Source organism: Dasypus novemcinctus, chromosome 2, assembly GCF_030445035.2.
Source record: "Dasypus novemcinctus isolate mDasNov1 chromosome 2, mDasNov1.1.hap2, whole genome shotgun sequence".
In the NCBI taxonomy this organism is placed as follows: Eukaryota; Metazoa; Chordata; class Mammalia; order Cingulata; family Dasypodidae; genus Dasypus; species Dasypus novemcinctus.
This window is the reverse complement of record NC_080674.1, coordinates 181,578,297-181,590,944: the sequence shown is the minus strand read 5'-3', so window position 1 is coordinate 181,590,944 and position 12,648 is coordinate 181,578,297. Positions and strand designations below refer to the sequence as shown.

The 12,648-nt window shown below is 34.2% G+C and overlaps 1 protein-coding gene and 1 pseudogene across 3 annotated transcripts in view; both read right to left on the bottom strand.

The window, feature by feature from the left end:
• Positions 1–12,648, bottom strand: part of RANBP17 (RAN binding protein 17) — a 390,979-nt gene that overhangs the window by 288,489 nt on the left and 89,842 nt on the right. For all 3 annotated transcript variants that reach the window (XM_071211021.1, XM_058282154.2, XM_058282162.2), the window contains one exon: positions 6,957–7,092. In XM_071211021.1, the coding sequence (XP_071067122.1) occupies positions 6,957–7,092 (136 nt within the window). The remainder of the gene's footprint in view (positions 1–6,956; positions 7,093–12,648) is intronic.
• Positions 226–1,257, bottom strand: LOC111763429 (mitotic spindle assembly checkpoint protein MAD2A pseudogene; annotated as a pseudogene).

Below are 12,648 nucleotides of genomic sequence, written 5' to 3'. Positions count from 1 at the left end.
CACTGCAGCCCCTGGTTGCAGCCTGCCTGTGGAATCTGGTCTTGTGTATCCCCACGGCTGCATGAGAGACTCTTATAAAACCACATACTATTGACAGATATCTCTGGTTGATTCTGTTTCCCTAAAGAACCCTGATTAATACAGTTACTTTCAGGATCTAAACAAAGATCCTGAATATTCAGACTTCTTTTGCTGTATTTTACATTTAAATATCTCCTTATCTATATTCTGACTTAAGCTACTTGACCAAAATATATACTTTAGGAAGTCATTCAGCTTTATAGCAAAAGTTTTCTCATCTATAGTTACTACCTTCAGAGTAATGTTGACAAAAATCTGCATTTTGATTTTGCTAGTTCCCTTTTGAACAATGTGCAATATGCTTTTGTACTAAACTGTTTAGCCAAACACATTAACAAGGAATTCCTTACTCTCCTCTAATTCATGATGTCAATCCTACAGAAAGTCAAATAGGCACTAAAAAATGGAAGAATCACGCATGGTTCAGTAAAGTATAAAGTTGGCTTTCCTTATCTAAAAATTAATGAAAGAAATATCAACTAGAGTTGATTTCAGGAAAACCACATTTCAGAATTACACATGTATTATTTTTCTCATCTTATCCCTCAAGTCACTGATAGGAATTTTGTAGGCCACCATGTTATTTACTTTTTAAATTGTGGTAGTAAATGAACCAAGATGGACTTCCTCAGAACTGGTAATGAACTGTGGTTTGGACCCTTCCCGTTTTTCAGGTACAACTAAATCTTTGTCTGTATAAATCAGTAGATCAAATGAACAAGAAACTTCCAATAGTGGCAAAAATGTTACTGTAGCTGTGATCTGATTATTGAACGAATTTCATTTTGGATAGCTTTCTGTGACTTTTCTCTGGGTGCACTGTCATCTTTTGCAGTCTTGTCACACTCAATATCAAATTTCCATCTTTCAAGGACTTCACCACTTTCAGTATTTGAGATGGCTACTACCAGTTTCTGAATGGAACACTTATATAACTCATCTTTTAGTTATTCTACCACATTTTTTAGTTATTTTATGAGCTCAGAATCAGTAGTTACAAGCAGGTTGAGTCCGTATTTCTGTACTTGATTAAAGCTTTCAGATGGATATATGCCACATTAATATAAAATGCTATTGATGCCAAAAGAGAACTCAGCCACAATTTTGGTGCTCCCAAGCAGGGTGATGCCCTGCTCCTGGGAGAGTTGCCATGCCATGGCCAGGCCCAGAGACACGCTTTCACCCTGAAAACAGCAACAGCAGTGGCTCCACTGCAGTTCCCAACCACTCGTTTCAAAAGTAACCAAGGGGCAAGTGATTGTGGCTCAAATGACTGGGTTCCCGTCTACCATATGGGAGGTCCAGGGTTCGAATCCTGGGGCCTCCTGGTGAAGGCAAGCTGGTCTGCACAGAGAGCTTGCCCACATGGAGTGCTGGCCTGTGCAGGAGTGCTGGCATAGCAAGATGATGCAGCAAAAAGAGACACAAAGGACAGACAATAAGAGATGAAGCAGACCAGGGAGCTGAGGTGACTCAAGAGATTGAGTGCCTCTCTCCCACTCCAGAAGGCCCTAGGATCGGTTCCCACTGCTGCCTAATGAGAAGACAAGCAGACACAGAAGAACACACAGCAAACAGACATAGAGAGCAGACAGCAAGCACAAAAACAGTGTGGAAGGAAGGAAATCAATAAATGAATCTTTAAAAAAAAAAAAAGTAGCCAAGGTTTCCTTGTATTTTACAAATCATTTTTCTCTTGCTTTCAGGATTTTCTCTTGGAACAGTGCTACTATGCTATGTTTGAGTATGGGACCACTTTGTGTTTATCCTAATTGTAGTTTGTTGAGCTTGTTGGATGTGTAGATTTATGTTTTTCATAAAATTTGGAAAGTTTTCAGCCAGTATTCCTCTAAATATATTTTTCTGCTCACAATTTCTGGTACTCGTATTAAACTTACAGAAGTTGGTACACTTAATAGTATATCACATTTCCCTGAGTCTCTGTTCTTTTTTTTTTTTTTCATTCTTTAGAGTGTATAATCTTTACCTATCTATCTTCAAGTTCACTAATTCTTTCTTCTGCCAGGTCAAATATACTGTTGAATACCTAGTATAATTTGCATTTTAATTACTTTGCTTTTCAACAGCATACTTTCTATTTAGTTGTTATTTTAAATATTTGTATCTCTTTATCAATATGCTCTATTTGATGACACATTGTCTTCATACTTCCTTCACTTCTTTAAGTATTGTTTCCTCTAGTTCTTCCTTCCCTATCCCTAGATCATAAAGAAAATCCTGTTTTACACACTCAGAATCCTCTGGTCTACTTGGAATTCATTTTTGTATGGTATAAAGTAGTAATCCAAAATTTTACATAGGGATAACCAAATGTCCCAGCAGCATTTAATTAACAATCTGTCTTTTCCCTATGTCATATATTGTTTCAATGTATAAGCAGGTAAATTTTATAACTTTTTATTTATTTGCCCATCATCCTCTTTAACTACAAACTTACTGGGGAGATGCACCATCCAAATAGTAGTTTCTTATTAATATCCACTGAATCAATGAAGAATGAATGAATCAAGTAAGTCAACCTTGAATAATGAATAGGAATGCATTCATTTGAGGAAGCAGCAAATACAAATCATTTCATGGAATGGATAGGGAATGTCAAAAGAAAAGGTTGGAAAAGTAGGCAAGTTTAGCCATCAAGAAGAGTATATATTTTGTAAACAATGGAAAGCCAATAAGGAATTTTAAGCAGAGAAATGTCACAAGAAGAAATGATTTTCCTAAGGATTGATAATATTCAAAGTCTGACAAAATCAAGTGTTGACAATACAGAGCACAGAAACACATACATATCCTGCTATGGAAGGGAAAAGAAACTGTTAAAACTTATAGGAAGGCAACTTGACAATATCTAGTAAAGTTGAAAGTATGTATATTCTATAGCGCAGCAATTCAACTTGTAGTATTTACCTTCAAGAAACTCATGTATATGCATGAGAAAGGTCTAAAAATATTTTTACTGCAGTTACATTTGTAAAATAGAAAAATCAGAAACAACTAACACATACCAAGAAAAAAAATTAATATAATGGCAAAGTAATATTATAATACCACACAATAATTAAATTAGATAGAACTATATGTGTCATCATGGATAAATTTCACAAACAACACTGAACAAATGATGCAGGCTGCCAAAAGAGTTAAACTGCATAAAATAACACTGCTTTATATAAAGTTAGTAATACAATGTTTTGTTTAGAAATGCATAGAAATACGGAAAAAGAAAATAATCATGCGTGAGAATAACACTAAATTTAGTACAGGGGCTACCTTTAGGCAAGAAGGGACAGGAATAGAATCAGAGCAGCAACAGAATCTTTAATTTAAAAAATATGAAGATCTGAAGCAAATATGGCAAAACATTAAGATTTGACAAAGCTGAATGATGGACATACGGGTGCTCATTGTATTATTCTCTCTCATTTTCTAATAGAGAAATGAGTACTCTGGTGGCAGTTGGTAATATGGATTGTAGTGGGGAGAAGAGAAAATGGAAACAAGGAGGACAATTAGAATACTTTTGAAATCCAATAAAAATGACATCAGTGACAATGAGGATAAAAAGTAAGGGTGCAGAACAAAGGAGTAGACTTGAAAGATATTTAGAAAGAAAATAATCAAGACTAGGTGAAAGATACAATATAAAAAGTAAGTGCAAAGGGGAAATTTTTGTCTCAATGTCACTGTTTCTTAAAATAGGAAAACAAGAAGAGAGGATTTTAGAAGATAGTGAGTTCCTTTTCGTAACCTACTGAGTTTGAAGGATCAGTTGGATATTCCAGTGGAAAGGTCCAGTTGAAGCGGTATACCAAAGTGGTTAGCAGCATAGGTTCTATAGTCAGGAGTCCTGGGTTCAAATCCAGGTTCAACCACTTAAGCCAATTAATTAACCTCTCCAAGTCTCAGTTTCCATATCTGTAAGGGGAATGGTGCTAATAACAGTAACTATTTCCAAAGAGATTTTGAGAGGATGAAATTAGATAATGCCTGTCAAATGCTGAGCAAAATATTTGGTACAGAATAATTGTTCAGGAAATGCCTATAACTATTACTACTATTCTTCTTTTTCACATCTAAGACATATTTCTATTACATACAGCACTTGGAATTTTCAGTGATTCCACCATGGTTCCTGCAGCACTTATTGCTATGAATTATATTTGGTTGTGGATGCATGCTTTTCTTTTTTAAATTTTCAAGATGTTTAATATTGTACCTTATTTTAAATTGCTGAACAATTTAACTTATGTCAGCACATTTTCAAACTCAAAAACATACCCTATATTATCTGAAAGTATATTATACATAAGACCCAGGCCAATCCCTATGGAATTCTTCTAAATATTTACATTAAACAGTTATTTGGGAGATAACATATGCAAAAAGCAATATGGCAGGCACTTGGGGGTGAAAACAGTAAACAAGGTAGAAAGAGTCCTAACCAAATTTACAGTCTATATATGTTTTGCCAAAAATTATTAAAACTGCAGTGTAATAAATGTTAAAATGGGTGACATAAGGATGCTATAGAACACAGAGAAAAGGAACTTTCCCAGAATTTGAGAGTTAAATAGGGTATCCTAAAGGATGCAGTATGTGATATAAAAGTTAAGTAGGAGTAAGCAGAGTAAGGCATGGAGGTGGATTTTGGATATAGAAGAAATAATGTCCAAAGCAGAGCAGAGTGTGTGTTCAAACATCCAGAATTGACAGAAAACACAGACTGTTCAAGAAAATGAAAAAGAAGTTCAATACACACAAGGTATGCAGGTATGGGGCTTGGAGGAATGAAGCCGGTGACACAAGCAGAAAAGAGAATGGGGGTAACCTTCTAAATCATGTGCTTTCTCTACATTCCAATTAAATGAGATTATGCTTAAAAGTGCGTATCATTGTTCTTGGTATAAAGTTAAGTACTCCCTAATTGTTAAACATTATTCACTTATTACCTAATACTTTCCTCCTTCCTTGTGTGCCACAATTTGGAATTTGGCATTATACATACTAAAAAATATTTTCCACTTAGTACTCCTTAGTCATCTGCCTGAAAAGTAGCAGGTTATAGTACTAACTAAATGTCTCAGAGACCCTGTTCTTAATCTGTAAAGTGGCAACAATAATATCAACATTGTAGGCTTGTTGTAAGGACTAAAGAGAGTGTAAAGAATACCTAGACAGTGGCAGGGAACGATTAAAAACAAACAAAAAAAGGTTCCTATCAAAGTATTAAGGCAAGTCAGCAGACAAGCCAGAGAAATAGAAAAGTAGGAAGCTTTGGGATTATGTGATAGGCATGTGTTAGAAATAAGGCTACCTTAGGACAAAATGCCCTTTGATAACAGGGTAAAATGTTATGTACCAAAAAATGTTCAAGTTATAACAAGAAGCAACACCAGTCTGATGAAGTCTCTATTGTTTCCAAATATGTAAACCTTTTAAAAACAGACAAAAAATGATCTTCCATAATTCATTTTTTCACAAATACCTTAAAACGAAAATTATATATACCTCAAAAATTTTGAAAAAGAAATCCCAAATCCATTACCATAAAACAAACAAATCTCATTTTACATATTTCTTCCCAAGTACATAATATTTTGAAGGCAATTCTACTCCTTATTACACTGCTTAGATTTAAAAGCCAGATCAACTGGGTATCATATTAGCAATGTTTTGAGCGTTTACCGGGTACACTTAAACAAGATAATTTATCATAATTCAATTATAATCAACCTTTGAGCAACACATCTGGGATTTAAAGAGAGGCACTTTGTATAATACCATGTAATCTTTGTCTGATTCTAATCTGTTTTACTGATAACCTAAAATATTTATGTCTAGCTAGTCCTTTTACTTCCTAATGTTCTCATTCAATGACAGCTAAATTCTAAGAAAACTCTATTGTGATTAACCCTAAATGGCAACAAAATACCAAAGGAAGCATCAAGCTATAGCATTTTCTTAAATAGTGAAGAAAGTTTTACCTGAAAAATTAAAGGATGATCTCAACAAAATTAAAGAAATATTTTTCACACATTTATTATCGGAAAACCATAAATGAACCAAAGGTTGACCTAAATTTCCTAGGAAAAAGCTCAATTTAATATAATACGAAGCTTATTCTGGAATTTTCACATAAGAAATCCTTCAATATTATTAATACAAACTATAAATTCAAACTAGATAAGAATATCCTTAGACCTTCTTAACATAGAAGGTTTTGGAAAGAGTTTCTATTTTAGGAAGAAGAAAAAAAATTCATAGATTTTATTCAGGGTCATAAATACTGCTAAATATCTGCTTAGAGACCACATGAATGCCTCAATAAGCCCTCATTATGCCTCAAAATCAATCAATCTAAATTTGCTGATGCTATACTTCTAATTATCATAGTAAGAGTATTCCCTACATTAAGGTGATTTAACTGCAGACTCTCAAGGACATATTTAACTGTCCTACATTGCACTATTATGTAAAAATGCAAAGTAATGACAGAAGTATACTGGGAACCACATAAATAAGCATCCCCAAAAAATCCCAGTACAATTAAAAGAATAAATCTTGAAATAGAATACAAAAAGGAAAAGCCCACTAAAGAGTTAAACAAAGTCTTAACTATTTATGACTATACATTTTTTAAAAGTATTCACTATCTCTCTATCAACCTTCAAGGAAAATGGTAAATTCAGATGCCAAATAAGGAAATCAATTTCATATTGCCTTCAATGCCAATTGTTCAATTATATTCTTATGTAGGAATTTCCCAAATAGATCATTTGGTGTAAGGCTATTATTTTTGCACATCTTTGTTCATCTCCAAAAACATTTTAAAAAAATCTCTAGTAAAAACCTACCTTTGAGGTTCTTTGCAGCTGATCACCAACATATGTTTTACGAAACTGATCCAAGAACCACAGAATTGCAAGCTCTATTTTCTCATTAGAACACTGAGGCAATCCGGTATCCATTAAGGATATTAGCTGAAAAACTCTTTTCATAAAGAAAAAAAGTAGCTTCAGTACAAATTCTTAGAGAAACAGCATTAAAACATTTACCATCAATGTCATATAGTATATAATTGCTGCAAAAAGTAAGAAAATACAAAAGTGGATAAAGAAATTATTTTTAAAATCATAAAATCCTACCATTCATTAAAAGGTAACTACAATTTGGCCTAATTCCTGCTAATCTTTTTTTCCTAAGACATACACATATATACAAACATATAAATACACATGCAAATAGTATTTTGCTAAAAATTTGTATGTAATATATACACATAACATACATAGATATAAGTAAATATCTATACCTATACTTTTTACATAGTTACTTTTTCACTTTATTATTTTTAGTAATTAAACATTTTGGAATCACATGATTCAAAATTCAAAAAAATATCAAGCTATTTCACTTTCTTAAAGAGTACTGAAAATTTTACCTGAAATCAACTACAAGATGGTATTAACAAAATCAAATATATTTTTAAAAATTTATTTTTATTTTTAAACAAGTTTTAGATTATATAAATGTTACATCAAAAATATAGGGGATTCCCATATATTCTGCCCCTGCCACCTCCCCCACTTTCCCCCATTAACATCTTTCATTAATGTGGTAATTTGTTACACTTGATTAACACATACTGAAGTACTGCTACTAACCATGGTCTATAGTTTATATTATAGTTAACACCTTGCATGGCACAATTTTACAGGTTTTGATAAAATGTATAATGGCCTTTACCTGTCCTTGCAATGTCATGCAGGACAATTCCAATGTCCCAAAAATTCCCCATATTACATCTATTCTTCCCTCTCCCTCCCCTCAGAACCTTTGGTAGCCTCTGCCTTTATATCAGTGATAACAAGTTCTTCCATTGCTAGAACAATAAGAAGTCTACATTAGTCCATAGCTGCATTCCCCACTTAAGTTTGTTCATTTCTCAATCCTGAGGATTTGGGGATGGTGATGCCCACTCTGCTTCTGATTGAGAGGGGGCTTAAATCCCATGGGGCAGATGGATGGAACTGTCTTGCTTGCAGTTGTGAATACTATCAGTTTTTTGGGATCAGTGTTGCAATCATCATCCTTTTGTTAGTTATCCTGGGCAAGTCCAATGAACTGGAGAATAGGTGTTATAACTCTGCTGAGATTCAGGGCTCAACTGGCATATGAACAAACCAAAGATTTAAGTCTCTGGGACATATATATTTAACAAGTATAGTGCTAATTATAGGTTGAAATAAAAGCGGCAGAAGAGTCATGTGTAGGAAAATTATAAATGAGTCTAACACTGCTACACTGGGAAGCACATATTCCAAAGTAAGGCCCACTGACAGGGTGTCTAATTCTTGAGATCGTCTGCCCTGCCTATAGTGTCTAGATGTCTCTGGAGCCCTGAAAAGCCCTGCTGTTTGAGGCACTGTTTACTGAGGCAGTCAATGAGAGCCTGCTGAGACATGCATAACTGTAACCTCTGGAATGACCTCCTGACTTTGAAATCACTTAGCCATAAAAACTCATTAAATTATTTTTAATATTTATACAACTATCATTATCAGAAAGGCATAAATCAATATAATGATAAGCTTAAATAGAATTTTCCAAAAAGAAAATTTTCAACATTATCTATTTTCATTACAAGTTATTGGTGGATTGCTGCAAAGTGCCTTGCCCTAACAAAATCTGTATGCTGTAATAATTTTTTGAAGATTTAGAGGTTCTTGAAGAAGCAGCACCCTTTTCTAATTTGCACAATGGCAAATGTCCCCAGCCTGATTCATCCAATTCCTTCTTTATGCACACATGAAAATATACACACTCATAAAAACAATCACTGTTAATAGTTTGTATCCTTCCAGAAACTTTTTAATGTATGTGCAAGCAAATACAACTATACATTCTCCTCCCAATCCTTTTAAACATATGGAACACACTATGCACATGGTTTTAAACCTAGCTGCTTCCATTGAACAATATATCTTAGAGCTGTTTCCATGTTAGGCACAAAGAACTTCCTCACTCTCCTTTGCAGCAGCTTAGCATTCCACTATATGAATGTACCATGATTTTTTCAAACAGTCCCCTATTTATGGGCACTAGGATTTATGAATGATTATTGTTACAAAAAGTGCTGCAATTAACCATCTTGTACATATCATTCCACACATGTACAAATAAATTTACAATATACATTGAGTATGTGATTTTATAATTTTGATAGCTATTACCAAATTGCCCTCCCTGGATGTTGAACTAATTAATACTATTATCAAGCTATGAAAGTGCTTTTACATACAGAGTTGAGATAATTTAAGATGATATACAACTTAAGAATTTCTGCAAAACTATTTTTCTTATGTAAGGTTAAAACGTTTCGATGTTTTCAAACCACATGTATGTCCTCTTCTGTGACCTGTTTGTTCCTATCCATTGCCAATTTTTCTACTGGGTTGTTTTTTTATTACTGATTTCTACAAATTCTTCATTAGATACTGAGCTTTACCTGTGGTTGAACTATAAATATTTTTCCTTGTTCCCCATTTGTCTCTCAACTTTGATTATTGTGGCTTTTTTTTCTTTTTTAAATACATGGAGCATACTATACATATGGTTCTAAACCTAGTTGTTTTCACTTAACAATATACCTTAGAGACCTTTCCATTTCAGGCATAAAGATCTTCCTTATTCTCTTCCACAGCTACTTAACATTTCATTATATGAATGTAACATAATTTTTCAAATATTCCCCTTTAGTGTTATTGCTGCTTTTCTTATGCAGTAATTTTTTTTCCCTGTTCTAGATTTTGCACATTAGCAAGGTCCTCTCTAAATCTGAGGTACACGTTCAGGTTTCATTTGTTTTTTACATTTACTTCTATGATATGTTTGAACTTATACTTATCTCAATATATACTGTGAGACATGTATCCAATCTTATTTTTTTCCACCTGGGCTACAAAGTTTCTTCAACATCATTTCTTTCTTGTGTTCTCCATCTTTTGCTCACCATTTTAAAGTACCTGTTACTGTATATACTAGATTCAAGTATGTAACTGGATTACTTACCGGAACTTCTATTCCACGGATGTCTCTCAGTGAACAATATACCTTAACTGATTAATTTTTTTGTATTACTAAATAATTTTCTAAGGCACTATTTTTAATGGTGGGCTAATCTTAAGGCAATGTAAAAATTTAATCATTGGACAGCAGATATAGCTTTGTTGTTTGAGCACCTGTTTCCCATGTATGAGGTCCTGGGTTCAAACCACAGTACCCCCTAAAAACAAACAAATAAAAAAAAAAAAAAAGCAAAAACAAAAAACAAATTAAAAAAAAAGCAAAAAAATAAATTAAAAAAAAAAGCAAAAACAAAAAAACAACTATCATTGGGGAGCAGATGTGGCTCAGTGGTTGAGTGCCTGCTTCCCATGTAAGAGGTCCTAGGATCATTCCCAGAACCTTCTAATAAAAAAAAATATTAATCATTGTCTCATTTTAGATACAAATTCATTTTCTAAGTGAAATATAACTATTGTCCCCTCCCCTGCCCCCAAAGATTTCTAGACATGAAATATCTGGGTCATGGCATATAAGCTCCCTAAAAAACAATTGGCACTTAATGCCAAAGTTTTAAGAAATAATACTTGGAGGCAGCAGACTTGGCCTAGTGGTTAGGGCGTCCGTCTACCACATGGGAGGTCCACGGTTTAAACCCCGGGCCTCCCTGACCCGTCTGGGGCTGGCCCATGCGCAGTGCTGATGTGCACAGGGAGTGCCGTGCCAAGCAGGGGTGTCCCCCACGTGGGGAACCCCATGTGCAAGGAATGTGCCCCGTAAGGAGAGCTGCCCAGCGCGAAAGAAAGTTCAGCCTGCCCAGGAATGGTGCCACACACACGGAGAGCTGACACAGCAAGATGACACAACAAAAAGAAACAGATTCCCATGCCGCTGACAACAACAGAAGCGGACAAAAAGACACAACAAATAGACACAGAGAACGGACAACCAGGGTGGGAGGAGAAGGGCAGAGAAATAAATAAATAAATCTTTAAAAAAAAAAAACTTTGAAAATCATTTTTATAGCGATTACTTCCTATATTTATATATTAAGCTACTTATCTAGAAGTATCCTTCACTTATCAAGTATCTTCCATACTGCTAAGATTTACAAAGGAGAACTTCCTAAAGATCAGATTTAAGAATTAAATTTCAGTGACCAGGGTTTTCTTTTTTCATCCTATAAAGATATGTTTATTCTCTAATTTCGAGAAAAGAGACAAAGTTTACTTTTAAATTCCATGTATTAGTGATTTAGTGATTGCTGAAGTCATTTTAAGTTAAATAAATAGATACCTACATCAAACTTCATATCGGGATCCAGATGATTTATGAAGTGATTTAAATAAGGCATTTCTTGCTTTCAAAATCTTTATTGAATAGGACCTTCTGTCTACTCAAATTCTTTGCTGACTCTTTTTATTTTCTCTTGATTACTTCTATGTCCAGAAAAGATGTGAAACAAAATGGTAGTTTGTTGGGGTGTCTTTTCACCTCTTAATAAGTTGGTGATTTGCATTTGATAAGAGGCAGGCAATGGTATCTCCAGTACGAAAGAGTTCCCAGCAGGATGTGATCCATTTATTAAAGAAGCTTTGTGGCAGTATTAGTTAATAGATAAGATCAAGTTCAGGTGCAAGTGCCTAAAATCCAAAATAATAGTGGCTTAAACAGTATAAACATTTATGTCTCTCTCAAGCAAAAATCCAAAGCAGGCTCCAAGGACAGTTGGTTCCTTCTGTCTGGCTGTTATACTGGCCTCCATTCCCACAATCACCTCATGGTCTAAGATGTCTTCTTCAGCCCTATGCCATATGTCCACATACAGCCAGCAAGAAGGTGGATGCTTCTTTTTAAGAACACATTCCAGAATTTGTACTTTCACTTACACCCAATTGACCAGAACTTAATCGCATAATTGTACCCAGCTGCAAGAGAACCTAATAAATCTAGTCTTTATTTAGGGCTACTGTGTGCCTAACAAAACAAGTGAGTACTTTATTACTACAGAAGAAGAAAAGAAGGGACACTGGGGTACAACAAGCAGTCTCTACCACAGTGCTCTTCATAGATTTGTGGCCATCTTTAAAAAATGTATAAGACTAAGGCTTGTATTATACATATAATCTTCACTCCCAGCTTCAATTTGTTGTGCTGCATTTATTTTTCCATTATTTTAAAATATTTTTGGTAAAAGCACAGAATGAATAAATAAATACATATATCACTAAATTTTGACCCAAATTTAATCATACCACTTCAAATACAAAGAAATGAAATTTGGATTATCAATTGTTCTGGATTATCCTAGATATCCAATTAAACTGAAGTAGTATTCATTCAGTCAGCAAATATTTGAGCACCTACTACATGCCAGGTATGTATTAGATGCTCAGTATACAGCAGGGAGCAAAACATATACACCCCAAGCCTCCAATAAAGTATTAGCACATAAGTTCACCTCAGGCTGTTTTCTATGGA